The sequence below is a fragment of the Carcharodon carcharias genome, chromosome 3 (assembly GCF_017639515.1).
Source record: "Carcharodon carcharias isolate sCarCar2 chromosome 3, sCarCar2.pri, whole genome shotgun sequence".
NCBI lineage: Eukaryota > Metazoa > Chordata > Chondrichthyes > Lamniformes > Lamnidae > Carcharodon > Carcharodon carcharias.
The window spans coordinates 120,067,928-120,095,876 of NC_054469.1; the positions used below are offsets into that span (position 1 = coordinate 120,067,928).

Genomic DNA, 27,949 nt, shown 5'->3' on the forward strand with positions numbered 1-27,949 from the left:
GATGCAACACCTGCCCCTTCACTTCCTCTCTCCTCACCGTCCAAGGACCCAAACACTCCTTTCAAGTGAAGCAGCATTTCACTTGCATTTCCCCCAACTTAGTCTACTGCATTCGTTGCTCCCAATGTGGTCTCCTCTACATTGGAGAGACCAAACGTAAACTGGGCGACCGCTTTGCAGAACACCTGCGGTCTGTCCGCAAGAATGACCCAAACCTCCCTGTCGCTTGCCATTTTAACACTCCACCCTGCTCTCTTGCCCACATGTCTGTCCTTGGCTTGCTGCATTGTTCCAGTGAAGCCCAACGCAAACTGGAGGAACAACACCTCATCTTCCGACTAGGGACTTTACAGCCTTCCGGACTGAATATTGAATTCAACAACTTTAGGTCGTGAGTCCCCTCCCCCATCCCCACCCCCTTTCTGTTTCCCCCTTCTTTTTTTTTTTCCCAATAAATTATAAAGATTTTCCTTTTCCCACCTATTTCCATTATATAAAAAAAAACCACTAGAGCTATACCTTGAGTGCCCTACCATCCATTCTTAATTAGCACATTCGTTTAGATAATATCACCAACTTTAACTTTAACACCTATGTGTTCTATTGTACTATTGTTGTTGACATCTTTTGATGATCTGCTTCTATCACTGCTTGTTTGTCGCTACAACCACACCAACCCCCTCCACCTCTCTGTCTCTCTATCTCTCCGCCCCCCACACACACACCTTAAACCAGCTTATATTTCAGCTCTTTCCTGGACTCGAACTCAAGTTCTGTCGAAGGGTCATGAGGACTCGAAACGTCAACTCTTTTCTTCTCCGCCGATGCTGCCAGACCTGCTGAGTTTTTCCAGGTAATTCTGTTTTTGTAAAGGAAGATGTGCATCTCACTGGCTGCAAAGGCAGAAGATTCAAGCTGCAGCAAGGTGGTCCCAGTCACCGCGGTTTGACACATCAAAACATGATCACCAACCCTATAAGATCATGTGGACAATGACAGCACCCTGCAGTTATTTAACTCTTCTGGGAGGTTAAATAAGTTATGGAGAATTCATGACAATATATATTTTATTTATTCTGTTGGCTCAATTACATTGTAATATTTCATGCTCTCATACACATTTCCATGGACAGTTTTACATAGGCACAATTTACAGCCTGGAGTTTAGGTACTGTATATCATATTTTTGTTAACTACAGGAACCTAAAATCCAATGATATTTCAAATTCAAGAATTGAAATTACTAGTTGTCTATAAATTACCACTTAATTCAGATAAACATACCTCACTTTTCTATGTAACATTACAGCATTCTGAAAGTAGAGTGTATCAAGGAGAATTTTAAAGTTTTATTGATGCTTGATCCATATAACATATGTGTAACAATCACAGCAAGCACATTTGATCAAAACAGGATATTTTGTTTTAAAAATCAAAGTGAGCATAAAGCAAGTTACTAAGCCTTACACTTTTTGTGAATATTAAAAGAACACATGATCAATAAATGTAATCACTTAAGGCACAATGTGTTTTGCATCTAGCTCTCAAAGATCTTGCTATTTCAGCAAAGGTAGCAAGGCATTTTGACAATCATTCAGAAGTCAGGACCATTCTTCTGCAGCTGTTTATAATCAGTGTTTATGGCAACAAACTGTCAAAATAAGAATAAAACAATCAGCAGGCATATTTCTCCATTATTTCACAGTTCATGTATTATGTCATGACTATTGCTTTATTATTTAGTTTTCTTAAATGCATGATCGGAAGTAAATTTACTTCCAACAGTGCAACTGTAAGTAAATGCTTTCAACAAATTCACTCTCCACCAGGTTACCTTGTATTGCCGATTATAACCCAATTTATTCCATGGCTCAGGGTTGTTCTTTTTGTCCCAGCTAAAGAAAAAAATGAAAATATACAATTATACAGAATCACAGGTTGATTAGCACAGAAGGCAGCCATTCGGTCCACCACGCTTGTCCCAGCTCTTTGAAAGAACTATCCAATTAGTCCCACTTCCCTGTTCTTTCCCCATAGTCCTACAAATGTTTGAAATTTACTATTGAATATGCCTTCCCCATTTTTTTAGGCAGTGCACAGAGATCATAACTCACTGTTAAAACTTGTCCTCAATTCTTATTTTTTTAATGTATTTATTCACAGGATTTGGAGCCGTTGGCAAGCTCAGCATTAATTGCCTATCGTCTAGCTACCTTTTAGAAGGTGGTGGTGAGTGGCTTTCTTGAACTGCTGCACTTAGTGTGAGGGTACTCTTGCACAGTGCTTTATGGGGGGGGGGGGGGGGTGCGGTAGCGGCAGCAAGTAAAGGTAGCAACTTCTGGACCAAGTCCGTGCTGGATTACAGATCTTGCCAGTTTTCGGAAAAAGGTCCCGTGGCATTTCACAGAAACTGTAGTGTAATTAGATAAAGATTGACAGCAGTCAAGTTTAAATCCGAGGCCATCACACTAAGCTTAATAGTGCTTTCGTAAGACCACAACTTAAAAAACTGTGTTCATTTCAGGTCACTGGAACCCTAGGGAAACACTCTAGATGGAAGCTGCGCAGAGAAGTGCAACTCCCCAAACTTTCCCGAGCTGGGTTGGGCGGGATCAAAAGTTGCTTTGACCATTTAGAGCCCGGGTAATGACTGGCATGCAAAGCTGATAACTACTCGGCACGACACAGCGCCAATGCAGTGATGAGTTTTTTCACTGATTTAACGGCACTTAAATTTCTTTCATGGACCACTTAAAAAAAAGTTTGGTTTCAGATGCCGCCAGTTCTCAGATGGCTGGATTTAAGGTATTGTAATGCTTTATAAGCATTTTGACCCAGCAATGTTGAAGGGACAGGTGCTCATCCGTGCTAGGATAATGTATAACTTAGATGGGAACTTGGAGCTGGTGATATACCTAGATATGCCCTAGGTCATACAAATCTTGAGTTGAGAAGACGCTATAAAAGAAGCCTTGGCGAGTTGCTGCAGTGTGCATTGTAGATGGTATACCAGTGGTGAAATGAATGTTGATGATGATGGATAGGGGTGCAAATCAAGTGGGGTGTCTTGCTCAGGATGATGTTGAAATTTTTAGTGTTGTTGAAGACACACTCATCCAGGCAATTAGAGAACGTTCCATCACATTCCTAACTAGCGCCTGATAGATGCTGGAAAAGCTTTTGGAAAGTCAGGAGGTGAGTCACTTGCCACAGAATACTTAGTCACTGACTACTTGTAGCCATAGTATTTTTCTGGCTGGTTCAATTAAGTTTTTGGAGATTCCCAGGATGCTGTTGGTGGGAAATCTGATGATGGTAATACCATTGAATATCAAGGGGAGGCGGTTAGAATCACTCGAAGGTGGTCATTGCCTGGTACTCAGTAGCGCAAATGTTACTTGTCACTTATCAACCAAAGCTTGGGTATTGTTGAGGTCTTACTGCACTGGGACATGAACTGCTTCATTATCTGTGGAATTACAAATGTAATTACAAATGTGCAATCATTGGTGAGCAATCCATTCTGACCTTATGATAGAGGGAAAGTCATTGATGAAGCAGCTGAAGTCAGTTGGGCCCAGGATACTGCCCTGGGGAACTTCGGCAGCAATATCATGAGGTTGAGATGATTGCCTTCCAAAAATCACAACCGTTTTCATGTTTCCTTTGGTGTTCTTACCAATTGCCTTAGATCAGTGCCCTCTGGTTACTGACCCTTCTGCCACTGGAGATCGTTTCTCATTCTTTACCTTATCAAAACCTTTCTTGATTTTAAATGCCTTGATCAAATCTTCCCTTAACCTTGTCTGCTACAGTTTCTCTAATCTCTCCATGTAAACTGAAGTCTTTCAACCCTTGTACCATTCTAGTAAATTTCCTCTACAAATTCTCGAAGGCCTCAACATCCTCCTTCAAGTGCAGTTCCCAGAATTGGACACAATTCTCCTGGAAGGCCTAACCAGTGCTTTATAAACCTTGCTTTGTACTCTATGTCTTCATTTATAAAGCTATAAATATAGAAGGAAGTAACAAAATATATTACTTCACGTACCAAACGTCAGGGCTGAACATTGCCAGACGTGACAGGTAAAGCCCAGCACCCGTAGTTCCAAGTCCAATGAAGAAGAATAGAGGAATCAGCTAAAGTAACAAAAATAGATAGCTATTATGTTTTTCTCAGGTAGAATAAAATTATTTAAAAAACAATTCTTTGAACAAATAATACTGTTCACAGTTCACTATTAAGGCAGTCCTAATATCAACAGTTTTTAAAACAAAGTATTAGAGCAACAGTAATATTTTTAATTTAATTTGCAAAGGTTATGCAGCCTTGCATATAAATTTTGAGTGGCTTGGAGGTTAACTTCCAGGTGGTGGTGTTCCCATGTGTCTGCTGCCCTTGTCCTTCTAGATGGTAGTGGTCATAGGTTTGGAAGGCAGCTTTTCAAGGAGGCTTGGTGAGTTCCTGCAATGCAGCTTATAGATACTACACACTGCTGCCACTGCACGTTGGTGTTGGAGGGAGTGCATGTTTGTGGATGGGGTGCCTAACAAGCAGGCTGCTTTGTCTTAGATGCTGTCAAGCTTCCTGAGTGCTATTGGAGCTGCACTCATCCAGGCAAGTGGTGAGTATTCCATCACACTCCTGACCTGTGCCTTGTAGATGGTGGACAGTCTTTGGGGAGTCAGGAAGTGAGTTACTCGCAGCAGTATTCCTAGCCTCTGACCTGCTCTAGTAGCTACAATATTTATCTGGCTAATCTAGTTCAGTTTCTGGCCAACGGTCACCACCAGGATGTTGATAGTGGGGGATTCAGTGATGGTAATGCCATTGAATGCCAGGAGGCGATGGTTAGACTCTCTCTCTCTTGTTGGAAATGGTCATTGCCTAGCACTTGTGTGGTGCGAATGTTACCAAGCCTGTATGTTGTCATGTCTTGCTGCATTTGGACATGGACTGCTTCAGTATCTGAGGAGTCGCACATGTTGCTGAACATTGTGCAATCATCAGTGAACATCCCCACTTCTGACCTTATGATGGAAGGAATGCCATTGATGAAGTAGTTGAAGATGGTTGGGCCTAAGACACTACTCTGAGGAACTACTGCAGTGATGTCCAGGACCTGAGATGATTGACCTCTAACAACCTTCCTTTGTGCTAGGTAGGACTCCAAGCAGCAGAGTGTTTCCCCCCCAATTCCTATGACTCCAGTTTTATTAGGGCTCCCTGATGCCACACTCTTGTCAAATACTGCCTTGATGTCAAGGCCAGTCACTCTCACCTCACCTCTGGAGTTCAGCTCTTCTGTCCATGTTTGGACCAAGGCTGTAATGAGGTCAGGAGTTGAGTGACACTGGCAGAGCCTAAACTGAGTGTCAGTGAGCAGATTATTCCTAAGCAAGTGCTGCTTGATAGCACTTATGACGACTCCTTACATCACTTTACTGATGGTCAAGAGTAGACTGTCGGGGTGGTAATTGGTCCAGGTTGGATTTGTCCTGGTGTGTATAGGGCATACCTGGGCAATTTTCCACATTGCCAGGTGGATGCCAGTTCTGTCGGGTACTGGAACATCTTGGCTAGTGACGCAACAAGTTCTGGAGCACGTCTTCAGGACTATTGCCGGAATACAGAACAAAGAGCCCTTACAACGCTAAGGTCAGTAAATCCTCCAGGCTAAAACAGAATTACCTAGAAAAACTCAGCAGGTCTGGCAGCATTGGTGGAGAAGAAAAGAGTTGACGTTTCAAGTCCTCATGACCCTCAGTTCTGTGGAAGGGTCATGAGGACTGGAAACGTCAACTCTTTTCTTCTCCACCGATGCTGCCAGACCTAAGTTTTTCCAGGTAATTCTGTTTTTGTTTTGGATTTCCAGCATCCTCAGTTTTTTGTTTTTAATCCTCCAGGCTAGCTTCCCCAACAATTGTGTCATTGTTCACTGCATAACCCTTTTTTCTCAAAAATATTTCAACTTTTAGTCTCTTACAGAAACCGAACTTTTTGGGGCAACAGGGGAAAAAAAGGGCTGGAAATTTTTGGTAAATGGTCAATGGTTTCAGAAACATAGAATTTAATGTATAGAAAACAGCCATTCAACCCACTGGATGTGCATTCTTCAGTTGGACTCTAATCTGACTCTCCTTGGCCTATATCGTTCTTCAAATATTTATCCAGCTCCCTTTAAATAACATTCCTTCAATAACTATTTGTTGTAAACCTTTTACACTGAAAATCAGTTTCTATATTCTGTATTTGTTCAGCTAATGGTAATTTGGAATCTATTGGTCTCTAGTTAATTATTTTATAACAAGTGGAAAGAAATCCTTCACTAATTACTCTTTCATAATTTTGAAAACCTCCATTAAATCACCCTAACCTTCTCTGTTCCTGTAAAACTTACTTATTTTTCAAGTATTATATCACAACTGCAATCTGTTATCCCTGCTTTTGCTCTAGTAAATATTGACCATATCTGTATCTTGGCATTAATGGTCTGATTTTGTGGTCAGCAGCAAAGTAGTGGTGCCAGCTGCTTTTTCACACTCACACTTACCCACAGTCTTTCTACAGACTCTTGCACTGGGACTGGCTGTGGTTAGAAATCAATTCAGCACAGCAGCCTTTGCAGGGGTAAAGGCAAAATGCTGCAGATGCTGGAAATCTGAAACAAAAACAGAAAATGCTGGCAAACTCAGCAGGTCTGATAGCATGTGTGGAGAGAGAAACAGAGTTGACGTTGAGTCCATATCCGTAATCCTCCCAATTTGCTATCACTAGAAAGCTTTTTGATAGAATTCCATTCATGTCTAAGTTCAAATCACAAACATAAATAAAAAAAATAGCTGATTAGAGAGCATCAGCAATGATTTGTGATTGGAATAGCTGATTAAACTAGTTTAATTTTTTTGACAAAGTCACTTACAAGCAGCATAGTGCAGTGTCTATGGGTGCTATCTACATGGACTTCCAGAAGGCATTTGATAATGTTCCACACAACAAATTATCAGCAAAAATAAAAGAACATGGAATCACTGGTGCACAGGCCAATAATGGTTGAAATGTAGCAGTCAGAGAATAGGGATAAATGGAATATTGTCTGACTGGCGGATGTGACACAAGTGGTTTTCTCAGGAATCTATACTGGGGCATAAGATATTCACCAGGTATATATTAATAACCTAGATGAAAGACTAAAATTACATACCAGCTCGCTGATATTAATTAAGTTAGGGGGTAACTTATATGGACTGTGCTAGAAGTTACAAAGCAAAATGCACAGATGAAGTAAGTGGGCTAAAACCTATTCAATGTGGGGGAATGAGGGGGTCATCCAATTTGAATCCGAGAAAGATAAATCAGATAATTTTATTAATGGCCTGAAACTAGGAGCTGTGAAGAAAGAAAGGGATTGAGGTGTACACTCATCATGAAGAGCCGGTAGTGGTGGTGATCTGCCTAAGGACAGGTTCCCTGCTTATTTCTCCACACCTTGAGGTCTTGCGTTTTCTTCTTCAGTTGCTCCTAGGAGGCACCAACTTTCAATTACAGTGAACAATATGACTAGGGAAAAAATACATGAGGTGGTTTCCCATTGCCTTCTCATGTCTGCTCAAAGGAAACACAAGCTCTCTCCTGAAGGATCCTCCACCCGTAAGCAGTCACCCTTACCTGGGCCTGGAGTGACTTCCAAAAGGGCAGGGATGACCACCCCCTGAAGTTTCAAATGACCCTACTACTCCAAGTTTGTGCACAGGTACAAAAAGTAACCAAAAAGCTAATAGAATATTGGTTTTAGCTCAAGGGGGCTGGGCTTCAAAAATGAGAAAGCGATGAACCAGCTGTACAGAGCCTTGGTCATTCAAATTCAGGAAACATCTATCGGTCTTGGATGGGGTATAATGTAGATTAATCAGAATATCAGGATTTAGAGAGTTAAGTTATCATGACAGGTCATATAAACTTGGATTGTTTTTCCCAAAGTTTAGAAGGTTGATGGGTAATCTAAATCGAGATGTTCAAATCCATAAAGGGATTGGATAGGGTATATTTCCTCTGACCGGGGAATCTCAAATAGAGAGAGCATCATCATAAAATTAGTTAAGCCATTTAGGAATGAATTCAGGAAGCATTTTTTCACAGAATGGTGGAAATCTGGAACTCTCTCCCCCAAAAGACACTACATGCTAGGTCAATTGAAGTAATCAAGATCGAGATCAACAGATCTTTGGTGAGTAAGGATACCAAGTTATATTTATGAAGCAAAGGTAGGTAAATGGAGTTAAGGTACAGATCAGCCATTACCTAACCAAATGTCAGAACAGGGGCAAAATGGGCTACTCCTATTTGTATAATTTTTAAGTTTCCCTTATGCATTTTCTTTGGTATAGCAGCGCTGATTACTCCTTCAGATTTTGCACATTCAGAAGTGTGTCCAACCTATGCAATATCTATTTAATGATAGTTTAGTAGAGGAGTATAACAATAGAACATTCAGTGGTTGGACAGGCCAACATAGGCTATTCATTGACCACCTGCCTCATAAATCTGGTGTGCAAACTAGCCACATATATGGGCAGCTGCATATAATGCAAGCCACGCTGCCACAAGAAACATCATCAAGTAGACCACTGGAGTGTACAGGCAATGCCTCTGCTGCCTCCGGATCGCTCCGGAGGAGTTCCACATTACCCTCCAGAGCTTATTCACAATTTATCATGGTCCTGCACAGTCTTTGCCACCAGTATACGGCAGCCAGCTGAGAAGAAGGGAAGAAGAGAAGGCAACCAACATATTGCCTTTTGGGATGGGCTGTCCATGATCAGCTCATCCAACTGTGTTACCAGTGGACACAAACCAATTTATCTTAAAAACTGCCCCACACCTTACTTTCCCTCTGTTACCGCCCATCAGTGGCAACAATGCAGAAATAAAATTTCCCACAAAAGAACCATTCCAAACCAACTTTATCAAACAATTCAACCAATGTTCCAAGCAAAAGTCAAATAATCGCCCTCATGCATCTCCTTATTATCTGTCTTCCAAGTGTTTTTACCTGACCTAATGCTCCTACAAAGTGGGAGGCCAGTGGCTGCATCACAGCTGGCAGAAGGGTGCTGACATTCAGTGGGGGAGGCCACAGATAGCCTTGCAGGACATTCTTGAGCAGCTCTGGCCCTGGAAGGCTCTGCTTGGACTGCACCACCTCGGTATGGCAGAAATCTGGGCTAGCTGGCTGATACACAATAGCCAGTACTGGTGGAGTGGTAGTAGTGGGATAACTTTCTTATTCTGGCCTTAATTTTATTTCTATAAAAGTTCTAACAGCAAACAATGTTCTTCTGAATGTTAGGCTACAGTTCCGGGCCCAAAGCCTATACTTCAGGCGGCTGGTTAAAACAAGCTCGCATGCCCATGTGGGTCTTTCTTACAATGCTCCTGGTGTTCACAAGAATGGCAAGCCATCCTATTCCTTCCCTATTCAAGCAGTGGCCAGTCAGCCTATCAAACAAATGGATTGCCCCTCTCCCTAGAATATATTCTGAGCAGGCATGTATCACATGACTAAATTACCCCTAGTCATGAATCATTCAAGAAATGGGGTGAAAAAACTGACACCTATCTAGCAGATACCAAGCAATATGTTTATATTACTAATAAAACTGGTACTATGAAAGGGGTTTCATTGTTAGAGAGGTTTAGTTCAGGAGGTTGATGATACAATGAGAACTTATACCTAGCACTGCTCATTGCTTGTAACTTCAGCAGTGTTGTGCATGCAGGGCAGAGGCAATATGAGATCAAAGGCAGCTGTAAGTCTCCAACTGTCTCCACAGGAACCAAAGTGAAAAGAATCTCATTTAGAATTTGAAAGGTGAAAATGCTTTGCCTAGTATCTGGTTAAATCTATGGATTACTCTTGCCTTAATGGAGATTAGTTTTGGGAATTGTTAAAAGTTACAATAGTAATTTGAAGCCATGTGTATATATATTTTAACCTGTGTAAATTAATAAAATGTTTCATTTAGTTTAATGTAAAACTTCAAGAACTGGTGGTCTAATTCCTGAATTTAGAGTTGCATCTCAAACATAACACTTAAAATTATAGGTTATGACTGTTGTTTAAAGTTTCCCTCTGGGATTTTTAAATAACTCAGCTTTACCAAGTGCATCAGTCATAACACCCCACCATAAGATGTGTCATTTTCTGAATTATCAGGCTAGAGACAAAATAATAAATATCCCTGGTCATTATAAACTATAATAACAGACTGCTCATTAACATTTGAGAGGAGGTGGCAGCATAGTGGTAATGGGGCAGAATAGTAATCCAGGGGCCCAGATTAATGTTCTAAGGGCATGGGTTCAAATCCCACCAGCTGATCAGATACTAAATCGGGAATTAAATAAAAAAGCTAGTCTTGGCAATAGTGACCTTGAAGTCATTGTCGATTGTAGTTAAAAACCCCTTTTCATTAATGTACTTTAGGAAAGGAAATCTGCTGTCTTTCCTGGTCTGGCCTACATGTGACTCCAGACCCACAGCAATGTGGACCTTAAATGCCCTCTGCCTTGGCCTAACAAGTCACTTAGTTGTATCAAAACTGCTACAAAACCTACAAAAAGGAATGAAACCGGATGAACCATCCGCCATAGACCTAGGCACCGACACCGGCAATCACAGCTCTATCGACCCTGCAAAGACCTGCTAACGTCTGGGGGCTTATGCCAAAATTGGGTGAGCTGTCTCACAGTTTAGTCAAGAAACAGCCTAACATCATCAAACTCACGGAATCATACCTTACTGACAATGTCCCAGACATCACCATTTCCCGAGATGGTGGCACAGTGGCATACAGTTGGGAAGGATTTGTTCTTTGTTTGGGAGCCCCAAACGTTGACTTGGTTGACATCAGGTCAGACATGGGCAAGGAAACCTCCTGCTGATTACAACTAATGCACAGTCCCCTACCCCTCAGTTGATGATTCATGTTGAACACCACTAAGATGAAGCACAGAGTGTGGCTAGCACACTGAATGTACTCTGGGTGTGGGACTTCAATGTCCATCACCAAGAGTGGCTTGCTAGCACCAGTACTGTCCGAGCTGGCTGAGTCCTGAAGGACAAAGCTGTTAGACTGGGTCTGCAGCAGGTGATGAGGGAGCCAACAAGAGGGAAAAACCTATGTGACCTAGTCCCCACCATTTTATTTGTTGCAGATACAACTGTATATGACAGTATCAGTAGGAGTGACCACTGCACAGTCCTTGTGAAGGCAAAGTCCTACTTTCACATTGAGGATACCCTCCATTGTGTTCTGTGGCACTACCATCATGCTAAATGGGATAGATTTCAAACAGATCTAGCAACTCAAGATTGTGCAACCATGAGATGCTATGGGCCGTCTGCAGCGGAATTGTTTCAACTACAACCTGTAACCTCATGGCCCAGCATATCCCCCGCTCGATCTTTACCACCAAGCTGGATGATTGCCCTGGTTCAATGAAGAGAGCAAGAGGGCGTGCCAGGAGCAGTACCAGACATACCTAAAAATGAGGTGTCAACCTGGTGAAGCTACAACACAGGACTTATTTCATGCCAAACAGCAAAAGAAGCACAAGATAGACAGAGCTAAGTGATCCCACAACCAACTGATCAGATCTAAGCTCAACAGACCTGCCACATCTAGTCATGAATGGTGGTGGACAATTAAACAATTAGCAGCAGGAGAAGGCTGCACAAATATTCCCATCCTTAATGTTGGGGGAGCCTAGCACATCAGTGCAAAAGACAAGGCTAAAGCATTTGCAACAATCTTCAGCCAGAAGCACCGAGTGGATGATCCATCCTGACCTCCTCCAGACTTCAGCCAATTCGATTCACTCCACATGTTATCAAGAAATGGCTGAAGGCACTGGACACTGCAAAGGTCCCGATAACATTCCAGCAATAGTACTGAAGATTTGTGCTCCTGAACTAGCTGCGCCCTCAGCAAAGCTGTTCCAGTACAGCTACAACACCAGCACCGACCCAGCAATGTGGAAAACTGCCCAGGTACGTCCTGTCCAAAAATAGCAGGACAAATCCAACCCAGCCAATTACCGCCCCAACCGTCTACTCTTGTTTATCAAAGTGACGGGATGTGTCTTAACAGTGCTCTCAAGCTGCACTCACTCAGCAATAACCTGCTCACTTACACCCAGTTTGGCTTCTGCCAGGGCCATTCAGCTCCTGACTCAATACAGCTTTAGCCAAACATGCACAAAAGAGTTGAACTCCAGAGGTGAAGTGAGATTGACTGCCCTTGACATAAATGCAGCATTTAACTGGACGTGGCATCAAGGAGCCTGAACAAAACTAGAGTCAATGGGAATCAGAAGGAAAACTCTCCACTGGTTGGAATCATAGCTAGCACAAAAAGATGGTTGTGGTTGTTGGAGATCAATCATCTTAGTCCCAGGACATCACTGCAGCAGTTCCTCAGGGCAGTGGCCTCTCTTCAGCCCAACCATCTTCAGCTGTTTCACCAATCTTTCCTCCATGAAATCAGAAGTGGGGATGTTCACTAATGATTGCATCATTTTCAGATATTGAAGCAGTCCATGCTCATATACGGCAAGGCCTGGATTCAGGCTTGAGCTGATAATTGGCAAGTAACATTCATGCCATAGAAGTGCCAGGCAATGCCCATCTCCAACAAGACAGAAACTAACTATCTCCCCTTGACATTCAATGGCTGCATCCTCTACTATCAACATCCTGGGGGTGACCATTGACCAGAAATTGAACAAGATTAGCCATATAAATACTATGGCTACAAGAGCAGGTCAGAGGCTGGGAATTTTGTGGAGAATAACTTAGCTCCTGACTTTCCAAAGCCTTTCCACCGTCTACAAAGGCACGAGTCAGTAGTGTGATGGAATTCTCTCCTCTTACCTGGATTACTGCAGCTCCAGCAACACTCAGGAAGCATGACACCATCCAGGGCAAAGCATCTTGCTTTATTGCCACCCATCCACCACTCTAAACATTCACTCCCTCCACCACCAGCACACAGTGGCATCAGTGTGTACCATCTACAAGTGCACTGCAGCAACTCACCAAGGCTCCTTCAACAGCAGCTTCCAATCCTGCGGCCTCTACAGCTAGAAGACAAAGGCAGCAGACACATGAGAACACCACCATCTGGAAGCTCCCCTCCAAGCCGTTCACCATCCTGACGTAGAACGATATCGCCATTACTTCATTGTCGCTGGGTCAAAATCCTGGAACACTCTCCCTAATAGCACTGTGGATTTACTAACACCACATGGGCTGCAGCAGTTCAAGAAGGCAGCTCATCACCACCTTCTCAAGGGCAATTGGGGATGAGCGATAAATGCTGGCCTAGCCAGTGATGCCCGCATCCCATGAAAGAATATGAAACAAAACCTTTTTTTAATTCATGACCAATTGGTGTAGGTACACCCACAGTGCTGTTATGGAGGGAGTTCCTGGATTTTGGCCCAGCAATAGTGAAGGAACGGCGATGTAGCTCCAAGTCAAGATGGTGAGTGGCTTGGAGGGGAACTTCCAGGCGGTGGTGTACCCATGTGTCTGCTGCTCTTATCCTTCCAGATGATATTGTTCATGGATTTGGAAGGTACTGTCTAAAGAGGCTTAGTGAGTTCCTGAAGTATATCTTGCAGATGGTACACACTGCTGCAACTGTGCATCGGTGGTGGAGAGAGTGAATGTTTGTTGATGGGGTGCCAATCAAGTGCTCTGCTTTGTCCTGGATGTTGTCAAGCTCCTTGAGTGTTGTTGGGGCTGCGCTCATCCAGGCAAGTGGAGAGCATTCCATCACACTCCTGACTTGTGCCTTGTAGATGGTGGACTGGCTTTGGGGAGTCAGGAGGTGAGTTACTCACCATAGCATTCCTAGCCTCTGACCTGCTCTTATAGCCACAGTATTTATATGGCTAGTCCAGTTCAGTTTTTGGTCAATGCTAACTGCCCCAGGATGTTGATAGCAGGGGATTCAGCAATGGTAATGCCTTTGAATGTCAAGGGCCAGTGGTTAGATGTTCTCTTGTTGGAGATGGTCATTGCCTGGCACTTGTGTGGCGCGAATGTTCCTTGACACTTGTCAGCCCAAGCCTGGATATTGTCCAAGTCTTGCTGTATTTGGACATGGGCTTCTTCAGTATCTGAGGAGACACAACTGGTGCTGAATATTGTGCAATCATCAGCTAACATCCCCACCTCTGACCTTATGAGGGAAGGAATGTCATTCATGAAGCAGCTGAAGATGGTTGGGCCTAGGACACTATCCTGAGGAACTCCTGCAGTGATGTTCTAGAACTGAGATGATTGACCTCCAACAACCACAACCATCTTTCTTTGTGCTAGGAATGATTCCAACCAGCAGAGAGTTTTTCCCAAATTCCTATTGACTAAGTTTTTTCTCGGGGTCAATGGTGCCACACTGGGTCAAGTAGTGCCTTGATGTCAAGGGCAGTCACTCTCAACCGACATTGCAGCATTCAGAAAAACAACTTTGCAAATCTATTGTGTGAAAACATCCTTTATTCTTTCATGGGATACGGGTGTTGCTGGCAAGGCCAGTATTTGTTGCTCATCCCTAATTACCATTACGGAGCGCAGTTAAGAGTCAACCACATTGCTGAGAGTCTGGAGTCACATGTAGGCCGGACCAGGTAAAGATGGCAAATTTCATTCCCTGAGGGACATTATTGAAACCAGATGGGGTTTACAATAATCAATAATAGTGACCGTGAAACTATTAGAGACTAGCTTTATATTCCATGTTTATTAATTGAATTTAAGTTCAGCTGCCATGGTGGGATTTGAACCCATGTCCCCAGAGCATTAGCCCGGGCTTCTGGATTGCTAGTCCAGTGACATTATCACTATGTCACCTTCTCGCCCAAATGTAACTTATTCTCAAATGCTCTTTAGAAATGGGAAGATTAAAAAGTGTTACATAAAACCTGGTGAAAGAGGAGTCTTGAATTGTTTTGAAGTTGAATAAAGAGGTTAAGCAGCAGAGAGATTAAGTAATGAATTCCAAAATCAGTAGAGTTGAGGCAGCTGCATGTTTTGCCACCAATGATGGCACCAAAGATAAGGCTAAAATGCACAAAAGGAGCAGAACATTGAGGAAGCTGGAGAAAAATACAAGGGTAGGCAAAGTGAAGTGATAGAGAGGTTTATAAATACAGATAAGAATTGTAAATGTGATACACTAGAGGACTAAGTCAAACATGGGCAAAAGAGATGAATTCGAGGTGAGGTGAGAATGACTGCCCTTGACATCACTGAAGCATTTGACCAAGTGTGGCATCAAAGAGCCCTGGCAAAATTGAAATCCACGGGAATCAGAAGGAAAACTCTCTACAGTTCGAGCCAAAATATTGATTTTAAAATTATCATTCTTGTTTTCAAGTCCCTTCATGGCCTTGCCCATCCCTAGCTCTATAATCTTCTGCAGCCCACAAACCAGAGATATCTGCGCTTCTCTAATTCTGGCCTTCTGTGCACCCCCAATTTTAATTGCTCCATGGTTGGTGGTTGTGCCTTCAATTCCTTAGGCCCCAAGCTCTAGAGTAACCCCCACCACCAGTTGTGGTTGTTGCAGGCTAATCATCTCAGGCCCAGGACAACATCTTATATTTATAAGCACCTTTAATGTCCCAAGGTGCTTCACAGGAGCATTATAAAACAAGCGTCACACTGAGCCACGTAAAAAGATATTAGGCCATATGATCAAAAGCTTGGTCAAAGAGGTAGGTTTTAAGGAGTGGCTTATAGGAGGAAAGTGACATAGAGAGGCAGAGAGGTGGGGAGGGTGGGGGTGGTGGTGGGGGTTACTCCAGAGCTTGGGGCCTAAGGAATTGAAGGCACAACCACCAACCATGGAGCAATTAAAATTGGGGGTGCACAGAAGGCCAGAATTAGAGAAGCGCAGATATCTCTGGTTTGTGGGCTGCAGAAGATTATAGAGCTAGGGATGGGCAAGGCCATGAAGGGACTTGAAAACAAGAATGATAATTTTAAAATCAATATGTTACTTGGCCATGAGGCAATGTAGGTCAGTGAGAACAGGGTTAATAGGGGAATGGGACTTGTTGCTAGTTAAGATACAGGCAGCAGACTTTTGGATGACCTCAAGTTTACAGACACCAGCTAGACATGTGTTGGAATGGTCAAGTCTAGAGGTAACAAAAGCATGAAGGGCATTGCTGCAGGAGTTCCTCATGATAGTGTCCTGGGCCCAATCTTCACTGAATCCCCTACCACCAACATCCTGAGGGTTATCATTGAGCAGAAACTGAATTGGACCAGCCATGTAAATACTGTGACTAAAAGAGCAGGGCAGAGGCTGGGAATTATGTGGTAAGTAACTCACCTTCTGATTCTCCAAAGCCTGTCCCATCGTCTACATGGCACAAGTCAGGATTTTGACTGGAATATTCACCAAATAGCTGGGGGGTATAGCTCTGACAACACAAGAAACTCACCACCATCCCCAAGACAAAGCTGCCACTTGATTGGCATCCCACCTACCAATTTAAATATTCACTCCTCCACCATCAGTGCACAGTGGCAGAAGTGTGCACCTTCTACAAGATGCATTGTAGCAATTCAGCAAGATTGCTTCAACAGCACCTTTGTTGCAAATATCTAGTTCATGCTTCGTGAATTTTAGAATATATTTTTTTAGTTTTAAGAATTAAAATTTAACTGTAGAAAAGGGATAAATGCAATTAAAGCAAGCTTGGAGCCTATTACTCTCAAAAGGTTGGGGGGCCATGTTGCCTTAGGTTAACAGCTCGAAAAGTAAGGCAATTAAAATGTTAAGGCTTCAGAGTTTACCAGAAAGCCTCAAGAAATGACAGTTTAAAAGGTGACCCACATTTGTTTAATTAAGTCAGAAAAGACAAAGCTATAAAACAGCAGGTGGGCTCACTTAGCTAAAGAGCTGGAGATGTAATGTCGGCAAAGTTTGCAGTAATGGCAGTTCAAAGGGATGTTTTGTTTTGGGAGGTTGAGCTAAATTAGTTTAAAAGCATTCAGCAGACACTGGAAGGTTGTAAAAGCTATTTACTTCATCAGAGCAAAAAATAAATTGTAAATGAGGGATGATTAACTTAGAAGTTTGGTTTGAGAACCGCTCAGAACAGGCTATGTCAGCATGGAGATGGGTGAAGCTTAGGAAGGTTTTCTAGTTTGAATTTATCTGGATGTTTGCTGGGAGAGTTAGTTGCAGCTTGGAACTAGTGTGTGCAGTTTACAGCTCAGTCAGAGAAGATAGCCAAAGTAAATTAAATTTAGATAGAACTGCACTGTAAGCAGAGTAAAACACTAATTTCGCCATTAACCATGTGGAAGGCACTGAGACGTAATCTCAATCTTGAATATTGTGAGGGAACAGAAGCTGGAAGATTGCCTAGTTTGTCGTTAGTGGGAGAACCTACAGTGGACCTCAGTGTCTTATTGCTAAAGAAAGCAATCAGTTGAATTACCTGGAAAAACTCAGCAGGTCTGGCAGCATCGGCGGAGAAGAGCACAGTTGACGTTTCAAGTACTCATGACTCTTCAACAGAACTAAGTAAAAATAGGAAAGGGGTGAAATATGAGCTTGTTTAAGGGGGGGTGGTGAAGGTGGGGGGGTATTTGGGACAAGCAGCCAGTGATAGGAGGAGATAACCCAAAGGTGTCACAGACAAAAGAACAAAGAGGTGTTGAAGGTGGTGATATTATCTAAAAGAATGTGCTAATTAAGAGTGCAGAGCAGGACAAGCAAGGTACAGATAGCTCTAGCAGGGGTGGGGTGAAATAAGACTAAAAGGGCATAAAAGGTACAGATAAACAATGGGTGGAAATACATTTAAAAATATCGGAAATAGGTGGGAAAAGAAAAATCTATATAAATTATTGGAAAAAACAAAAAGGAGGGGGAAGAAACGGAAAGGGGGTGGGGATGGAGGAGAGAGTTCAAGATCTAAAATTGTTGAACTCAATATTCAGTCCGGAAGGCTGTAAAGTGCCTAGTCGGAAGATGAAGTGCTGTTCCTCCAGTTTGCTTTGAGCTTCACTGATTCAACGCAGCAAGCCAAGGACAGACATGTGGGCAAGAGAACAGGGTGGAGTGTTGAAATGGCAAGCGACAGGGAGGTCTGGGTAATGCTTGCGGACAGACCAAAGGTGTTCTGCAAAGCAGTCACCCAGTCTGTGTTTGGTCTCTGCAATGTAGAGGAAACCACATTGGGAGCAACGAATGCAGTAGACTAAGTTGAGGGAAGTGCAAGTGAAATGCTGCTTCACTTGAAAGGAGTGTTTGGGCTCTTGGACGGTAAGGAAAGAGGAAGTGAAGGGGCAGGTGTTGCATCTTCGGCATTTGCATGGGGAGGTGCCGTGGGAGGGGGTTGAGGAGTAGGGGGTGATGGAGGAGTGGACCAGGGTGTCACCGAGGGAATGATCCCTATAGAATGCTGCCGGGGGGGGTAAAGGGAAGATGTGTTTGGTGGTGGCATCATGCTAGAGTTGGCGGAAATAGCAGAGGATGATCCTTTGAATGCAGAGGCTGTTGGGGTGATAAGTGAGGACAAGGGGTCCCTATCATGTCTCCGGGAGGGAGGAGAAGGCGTGAGGGTGGATGCTCAGGAGATGGGCCGGACACGGTTAAGGGCCCTGACAACCACCGTGGGTGGAAAACCTCGGTTAAGGAAGAAGGAGGACATGTCGGAGGAACTGTTTTTGAAAGTAGCATCATCAGAACAGATGCGACGGAGGCGAAGGAACTGAGAGAATGGGATGGAATCCTTCCAGGAAGCAGGGTGTGAGGAGCTGTAGTCGAGGCAGCTGTGGGAGTCGGTAGGCTTGTATTGGTGGACAGTCTATTACCAGAAATTGAGACAGAGAGGTCAAGGAAGGGAAGGAAAGTGTCAGAGATGGACCATGTGAAAACGATGGAGGGATAGAGATTGCAAGCAAAATTAATAAATTTTTTTCCAAGTCCTCTACATTGCAGACACCAAACGCAGACTGGGTGACCGCTTTGCAAAACACCTTCGGTCTGTCCGCAAGCATTACCCAGACCTCCCTGTCGTTTGCCATTTCAACACTCCACCCTGCTCTCTTGTCCACATGTCTGTCCTTGGCTTGCTGCATTGAATCAGTGAAGCTCAACGCAAACTGGAGGAACAGCACCTCAACTTCCGACTAAGCACTTCACAGCCTTCCAGACTGAATATTGAGTTCAACAATTTTAGATCTTGAACTCTCTCCTCCATCCCCACCCCCTTTCCATTTTTTCCCCCTCCTTTTTGTTTTTTCCAATAATTTATATAGATTTTTCTTTTCCCACCTGTTTCCAATATTTTTTAATGTATTTCCACCCATTGTTTATCTAAACCTTTTAGTCTTATTTCACCCCACCCCTGCTAGAGCTATCTGTACCTTGCTTGTCCTGCTCTCCAATCTTAATTAACACATTCCTTTAGATAATATCACCACCTTCATCACCTCTTTGTTCTTCTGTCTGTGACACCTTTGGGTTATCGCCTCCTATCACTGGCTGCTTGTCCCAACTACCCCCCCCCACCTTCACCACTCCCCCCGCCCCCCCCAAACCAGCTTACATTTCACCCCTTTCCTATTTTTACTTAGTTCTGTTGAAGGGTCACGAGGACTCGAAACGTCAACTGTGCTCTTCTCCGCCGATGCTGCCAGACCTGCTGAGTTTTTCCAGGTATTTCTGTTTCTGTTTTTGTTTTGGATTTCTAGCATCGGCAATTTTTTGTTTTTATCTCTATGTTTAATTGACTGCCACTTCTCTTCAAGAAATGCCTACCTTGAAGAAGTTTTGTACTACTCTCCATCAGGATTTTCGAATCTCTTTTTTGCCTTGTTCACCTTCATTGCTTTCCATTTCTCTCCTGGTATTTGACAAGGTGTTTACCCCCTTTCACAGCCATATTTCCTTTCTCAGTGACTGTCCCAGTCTCCGGCTTACCCCACATGGATTTCAACTGAAATTCCATCCCTCATGTTTCGAACCCACCCAGGATTACAGGTATCTCCGGGACATACAATGTTTCCCGGACTGCTGTTCCCGTCGCATTCTGAGATCCACACTCAGTACCATGCGCCGCCATGTGAACACACTCGACCTCTCGCTCCAGCAGCACCGCCGCTCTCTTTTTCAAAGCTGCGTGTGCCCTCAGTTTCATTTTATTCTTCGTCTCATCCGACGCCTCAACAAGAAACTTTGACTCTTTCTCTCAAGTGCTAAGGAACGCAAGCTCCAACAACTCATCGACACCAGCGCCCATCCAGGACCCTTCACCCCTGCCTGTCCCTCTGTCCCCACCCCATCTTCCAATCCCAACCCTGGCCATGTATTCACTATACCCCCTGACCTTCCCCTCTTCGACGCTGAACGTTTAGTGCTCAGCAAAGGACTTCGTTTCATACCCTTACGCCCTCATCTCAATGAATTTCAGGCTCGGCACGATGCTGAACTCTTATTCCGCCGCCTTCGTCTCCATGCTCACTTCTTTGGACAGGAATCCTCTCCCCATTCAACGGATCCGGTTACCCACCTCCAATATTCTCCCTCCACCTGGACCTCTCCCTCTGGATTCTTACCTTCTCTTGATCATTTCATTGAGAATTGTCGGCGTGACATTAGTCGTCTCAATTTCTCTGCTCCTCTCACCCATTCTAACCTGTCTCTCTCTCAACATACAGCACTCCGTTCTCTCAGATCCAACCCTAACATTGCCACCAAACCCACTGACAAGGGTGGTGCTGTTGTTGTCTGGCGCACTGACCTCTACCTCGCGGAGGCTGAGCGTCAACTCGCAGACACTTCCTCCTACCTCTCCCTGGACCATGACCCCACCACTGAACATCAAGCCATTGTTTCCAGGACTGTCAATGACCTCATCTCCTCTGGAGATCTCCCTTCCACAGCTTCCAACCTGATAGTCGCCCAACCTCAGACGGCCCGCTTCTACCTCCTACCCAAAATCCACAAATAGGACTGTCCCAGCAGACCGATCACGTCAGCCTGTTCCTGCCCCACAGAATTCATTTCTCGCTATCTTGACACCCTTCTCTCTCCCCTTGTTCAGTCCCTTCCCACCTACATCCGTGATTCCTTTGACACCTTACGTCATATCAAATGAACAATTTCCAGTTCCCTGGCCCCAACCACCTCCTCTTCACCATGGACATCCAAATCTACATCTCCATCCCCCACCAGGATGGTCTGAGGGCTCTCTGCTTCTTCCTCGAACAGAGGCCCGAACAATCCCCATCCACCACTACTCTCCTCCGTCTGAATGAACTTGTTCTCACACTGAACAATTTCTCCTTTAACTCCTCTCACTTCCTCCAAATAAAAGGTGTGGCTATGGGTACCTGCATGGGTCCCAGCTATGCCTGTACCTTTATGGGGTATGTGGAACATTCCTTGTTCCAGTCCTACTCCGGCCCCCTCCCACAACTCTTTCTCTGGTACATCGATGATTACTTCCGTGCTGCTTCGTGCTCTCATCGGGACCTGGAAAAAATTTTTAATTTTGCTTCCAATCTCCATCCCTCCATCATTTTCACATGGTCCATCTCTGACACTTCCCTTCCCTTCCTTGACATCTCTGTCTCAATTTCTGGTGATAGACTGTCCACCAACATCCATTACAAGGCTACCGACTCCCACAGCTGCCTCGACTACAGCTCCTTACACCCCGCTTCCTGGAAGGATTCCATCCCATTCTCTCAGTTCCTTTATCTCCGTCGCATCTGTTCTGATGATGCTACTTTCAAAAACAGTTCCTCCGACATGTCCTCCTTCTTCCTTAACCGAGGTTTTCCACCCACGGTAGTTGACAGGGCCCTCAACCGTGTCCGGCCCATCTAACGCGCATCTGCCCTCACGCCTTCTCCTCCCTCCCATAAACTTGATAGGGTCTCCCTTGTCCTCACTTATCACCCCACCAGCCTCCGCATTCAAAGGATCACCCTCCGCCATTAACGCCAACTCCAGCATGATGCCACCACCAAACACATCTTCCCTTCTGTCGAAGGGTCATGAGGACTCGAAACGTCAACTCTTTTCTTCTCCGCCGATGCTGCCAGACCTGCTGAGTTTTTCCAGGTAATTCTGTTTTTGTTTCCCTTCACCCCACCCTGGCAGCATTCCATAGGGATCGTTTCCTCCGTGACACCCTGGTCCACTCCTCCATCACCCCCTACTCGACCCCCTCCCACGGCACCTCCCCATGCAAATGCAGAAGATGCAACACCTGCCCCTTCACTTCCTCTCTCCTCACCGTCCAAGGACCCAAACACTCCTTTCAAGTGAAGCAGCATTTCACTTGCACTTCCCTCAACTTAGTCTACTGCATTCGTTGCTCCCAATCCGTTTCCTCTACATTGGAGAGACCAAATGCAGACTGGGTGACCGCTTTGCAGAACCCCTTTGGTCTGTCCGCAAGCATTACCCAGACCTCCCTGTCGTTTGCCATTTCAACACTCCACCCTGCTCTCTTGCCCACGTCTGTCCTTGGCTTGCCGCATTGTTCCAGTGAAGCTCAACGCAAACTGGAGGAACAGCACTTCATCTTCTGACTAGGCACTTCACAGCCTTCCGGACTGAATATTGAGTTCAACAATTTTAGATCTTGAACTCTCTCCTTCATCCCCACCACCTTTCCGTTTCTTCCCCATCCTTTTTGTTTTTTCCAATAATTTATTTAGATTTTTCTTTTCCCACCTATTTCCATTATTTTTCAATGTATTTCCACCTATTGTTTATCTATACCTTTTAGTCTTATTTCACCCTACCCCTGCTAGAGCTATCTGTACCTTGCTTGTACTGCTCTGCACTCATAATTAGCACATTCCTTTAGATAACATCACCACCTTCAACATCTCTTTATTCTTTTGTCTATGACATCTTTTGGTTATCTCCTCCTATCACTGGCTGCTTGCCCCAACAACCACCCCCACCCCCCGCCAAACCAGCTTATATTTCGCCCCTTTCCTATTTTTACTTAGTTCTGTTGAAGGGTCATGACGACTCCGAAACATCAACTATGCTCTTCCCCGCTGATGCTGCCGGACCTGCTGAGTTTTTCCAGGTATTTCTGTTTCTGTTTTTGTTTTGGATTTCCAGCATCCACAGTTTTTTCTTTTTATATTTTAATCAGTTGAATTAGCTTGGAAGTATTGAAAAATAGTCAGAACAAGGGACTCGGGCATCCAGAGTCAAGGGATGGTAAATTAAAGTTTTATATAGCTGGAGCTGAGGAGAATTCTCCAGAGGACTGAAACATGCTTATGGGGGGTCCCTACAGATGTAAGACACATCTTAAAGTTATTTACAAGAGAATGCTTGTGAGAAATAAGAAGTAAACCTGTAGTTATAAGCTATAATATTAACTTAATCATATTTCCATTGTTTAATTCTTTTATATACAATAAAGTTTGTTTTGTTACGTGAAATCTTGTGGCACAGTTCAACTGGTTAAAATGAGCTATTCAAATTTCTTTTTAAATGTTAACGGTCCCTAACAGATCGAAACACCTTCCAAACCCTTGACTTCTACCATGTGAAAGGACAAGGGCAGCAGAGACATGAGAAAACCACCACCTGCAAGTTCCCCTCCAAGTCACACACTACCCTGACATGGAACTAAATTGCCATTCCTTCACAGTCATCGTATCAAAATCCTGGAACATCCTCCTATTTCACATGGACTGCAGCAGTTCAAAAAGGTGGTTCACCACCAACTTCTCAAAGGAAATTATGGATGGGCAAAAAATGTTGCCCTTGCCGGTCCCGCTTACATCCCAAAAGTAGTTTTTATAAAGCTGAGTGAAGATAGGGACAATGGGTGAGCAGGGCAGCATACATGGAGTATACAATGTGCTCAGGATACATTTGTAACTACTTTTAAGAAAATGTATTACAACTACTCCACGTTTGAATCGTTCCAATCTGGTTTCCGTCCCTGGCCCAGTACGGGGACAGCTCTTAAAAGTCAACAATGACATCCTATGTTACTGTGACAAAGGTAAACTCCTCCCATCTCTGTAACATCACCTAACTTTACTATTGTATAAGGTCCACTGCTGCTGAAATCCTCATTCATGCCTTCGTTACCTTGAGACTTGACTATTCAAATGCACTCCTTGCTGGTCTCCTACATCTTATCTCTGTAATCTTCAGGCCATCCAAAACTCTACAGTCCATGTCTTAACTCACAGCAAGTCCTGTTCCCCTGTCACCCCTATGCTCACTGAGCTACACCGGCTCCCATTCAAGCAATATCTGGCTTTTAAAATCATCTTCCTCAATTTCAAATTCTTCCATGACTTTGCCCCTCCCCGTCTCTGTAATCTCCTCCAGCCCCACAACCTTTGAAGATACCTGTGCTCAAATTCTGGCCTCTTAAGGATCCATAATTTTACTGGGTCCACAACTGGTAGCCACACCTTCAGCTGCCTAGGTCCCAAGCTCTGGAATATCCTCCCTACATCTCTCCACCTCTCTACTTCACTTCTCTCTTTTAAGACACTCCTTAAAACCTACCTCTTTGACTAAGCCAATGGCTACCTTCTTATGTGGCTCGGTGTCATATTTTGTTTTATAATGTTCCTGCAAAGTGCCTTGGGATGCTTTATTACATTACAGGCAATTTTTAAATAAAGTTACTGCTGTTATGATATTTGCAATTGCAGAGATAAAATGCATTGCATTTTACAAAATTGGCTTCTGCTAACTTTCTCAGTGGTTCAGTGTGAAACTATATCATGACTGTAGAACGTTATTCACTACCCCTTTGATACTCTCCATATGAACCTTTTCGATGTTAGCTTTAACACTGTACAGTGAAAGCTTTCTGGTTGTTACTACATCAATGCTGCCATCATGTGTTTATTTCAACAGCCTCTTACTGCAATTTGCATCTATACAGCACCCATAACATAAAATAAATTCCAAGGTGGTTCATAAACATGAGTGAAAATGGAACACTGTAAAAAGGGTAACCTAAAGCTTGGTCAAAGACCAACGAAGGCCTTAAAAGGAAAGGGTAAAAAAGTTTTGAGAGGAAAACCCAGACAGTGAAGTTAAGTGGTTTAAGACACTGCTGCCATTTGGTCTGAAGAAGGAAATGCATAAGAGATCAGACTCGGAGGAATGGAGAGTTGGAAGAACTTGTTAGAGTTGGAGGATGTCACAGGGATAGGGAGGAGTGAGGTCATGGAGGGAATTAAACATAGGGACAAGAATTTAAAATCCATTGGGCTTGAGGGTAGGGGGTCTTGGAGCCAATGTGGATTAGGTGATAGGTATTCTGATACAGCAGCTAAGGAGGAGCTGGATTCTGTGGCAAAGGAGTGAAGTTTGTATGGAGGCTAAAAAAGGATAACTTTGGTTTTCCCAAAGATTGGCTGCAGGAAGTTAGGATGAATGTTAAGGGTGGCAGTCAGGCAGCGCACAAGCAGCAAAGAGGTCCAGAGAGGTGGTGGAGGGCTAAAGCTGGACGCCATTGATGTTCATGTGGAAGTTGAACCATATCGGTGTTGATACTTGAGAGGGCAGATAAGGAGACAACAGGAAGACAAAGCGACACATGCACACACAGGTTCAGGGAGACAGGCAGAGAGAGAGTTACAGATTAGTCTATCAACATCATCCTCTCCCAACGACTCTCTACCCACACCTGGGTGGGGCTGCTCTCACCTGGTTTCATTCTTATCTAATTGTAGCCATCCACTTGCAATTGCTTCTCTTCCTGCTCACACACGCCCCAAGGATCAATCCTTGGCTCCCTCTTTTCTTCATTTACATGGTGCCCATCAGTAGCATAATCCAAATGCACAGCATTAGTTTTTACATGTACACTGACAACACCCATGAGAAGTATTCAATAGTAAAGCAAAGCCTTGGAACTGAAACTTGAAGTTCTCCCAATAAAATATTCCAGACAATAACATGGATGCCTCAACTGAAACAGTGATCCCAGGATGGTTGAAGATTGCTGACACACACTGAACATGACAAGGTACTAAAAATTAGACTAGAGATTATCATAAGATAATGTGCAGTAAAGAACAAACAAGAGAGAGAAGTGAAAGCTTTAGCTCATTAAAAGGAAAATTAGGATGTAAAGTGAGACATAGCCCAGATCATCGGAGAGCAGACGTAACCCCCAAGATACGCTTCGGCAAGTCTTGAAATTCCCAACTTACTGACTCCATGGGAATTGCCTGGGAAGTTTGACCTTCCGATTGGCAATCCCCAGACCCTCCGCCAAAAGCTTCAACTCTGAGTTAGAATCAGAGACTTCGGACTGTTGCAACTTACTTTCCTGGATAGTTACCCAGGAACTGTTAGACAGAAACATCCTAGTCTAATTCCTGGGTAACTATACAACTGACTCCCCCAGTCAATCATTCCCACTGAACCCGACTCCCCTCAAAGCTCGATATCCTCCCCAGCCCGCTACGATCCAACCCGACCTTACAACCCAACTACCTCCTGACTACCTCCACCTGACCTCACCACCCAACTCGACCCAACCTCACCACGCGATACCCCTGATGTCCCCCAGCTCTCTCCTTAAACCGACCTCACCATCCTACCCCCTCATCCAGACATCCACCCACTAACACACCGAAAAGCCATTTAAATGTCTCAGCTTTTCAGTGTGTTAGTGAACCCTTACTAGGATACGGCAGCTAGTGCTGTAAAAAAGTGTGCTTCCCCCATTGAGCCAGTGCTGCAAAGAAGCTGCTCAATTTCAGGTATGCTCCATATTTCTGATGAAGCCAGGATTGGAAGTCCTGGCCAGAAATGTGGAGCTCAAGCACAGCGCAGAAAAGTAGGAGCAGAATGGCAATCTGACTGATTTCAACTCCTCAGAAGATTCGGCCCATTGTGCTTTGAAAAACAGTAGTGAGAGAATCCATGCTTACATTTACTGTGCTTTATCTAACACTGATTGTAAATTTGTTTGCTGAAGGACTATTTTGTCACTACTCAACTACAAAGAAAACACCAATTTTTTTATTAACAATCTGTGGGTGCTGTTTCCAAAGGATGGAGTGTAGATGAGGAAGCGATGAGGCCTAAGATGGCTCTTTGGGGACTCCAGTAAGTATTCCCGAGAAGAAACCATTGTGACAGATGTCCTAGCTATAATCAAATAAGCAGGAGTGAAAACAAGTAAGCGCAGTCCCAAAGGGCTAGACAACAAAGGAGGCATTGAAGGAGGATGGTGCAATCAAACATGGCTGCAGAGTTCAAGGAGAGATAATAGTGCATTTTCCTGAGAAATGACTGCAGAACACAAAGCCATCAATAATTCAATGCTAAGGACCAATTTCACAGCTTAGAGTGACAGGTGCAAAACTGGAGCAGGGATGGGAGGCAGGGGAAGAAGAGTGGGAATTATTGGGATACTAATTTTTTTCCCTTCAATAACCCTGACTAAAATACATCTGTATTCTTCTACATTCCTTCAATAAGATCCTGCTTAATAAATTTTCATTCGTCTTAACTGTTCATGAAATCACATTCAAATTTCAAAACAAAAATGGGAGAAAATCTATTTTTCATGGCCTATTGCACTTACACAACATAAATGCAATAAAGAGATTCAAGAAAATAGTAGTGGTGATCTGCCTAAGGCCAGGTCCTCTGCTCCTTTTTTCACACTTCGAGGTCTTGCGTTTTCCCCTTCAGTTGCCCTTGGAAGCCTACCATTTTCAATTTCAAGGGCAATATGATTAAGGAAAAGAATACATGAGGTGGTCTCCCATTGCTGCTTTCATGTGTGCTTAAAGGAAACAAGTCATCTTCCTGAAGGCTGCCTGTTAATTGCCCGTTATCCCTTGAGGTTTGAGCTCTTCCCACCATCACCACTGAA

At 43.9% G+C, this 27,949-nt stretch overlaps 1 protein-coding gene across 1 annotated transcript in view; it reads right to left on the reverse strand.

Moving 5' to 3' along the window:
* Nucleotides 1–1,053: 1,053 nt before the first annotated feature.
* The window catches only part of LOC121276442 (cytochrome c oxidase subunit NDUFA4-like), a 39,010-nt gene continuing 12,114 nt past the window's right edge, over nt 1,054–27,949 (reverse strand). Inside the window, exons 2-4 of the mRNA XM_041184854.1 lie at nt 4,052–4,140; nt 1,835–1,895; nt 1,054–1,651 (exon numbers count right to left, since the gene is read on the reverse strand). Of these exons, the coding sequence (XP_041040788.1) occupies nt 1,595–1,651; nt 1,835–1,895; nt 4,052–4,140 (207 nt within the window). The 3' untranslated portion in view covers nt 1,054–1,594. The remainder of the gene's footprint in view (nt 1,652–1,834; nt 1,896–4,051; nt 4,141–27,949) is intronic.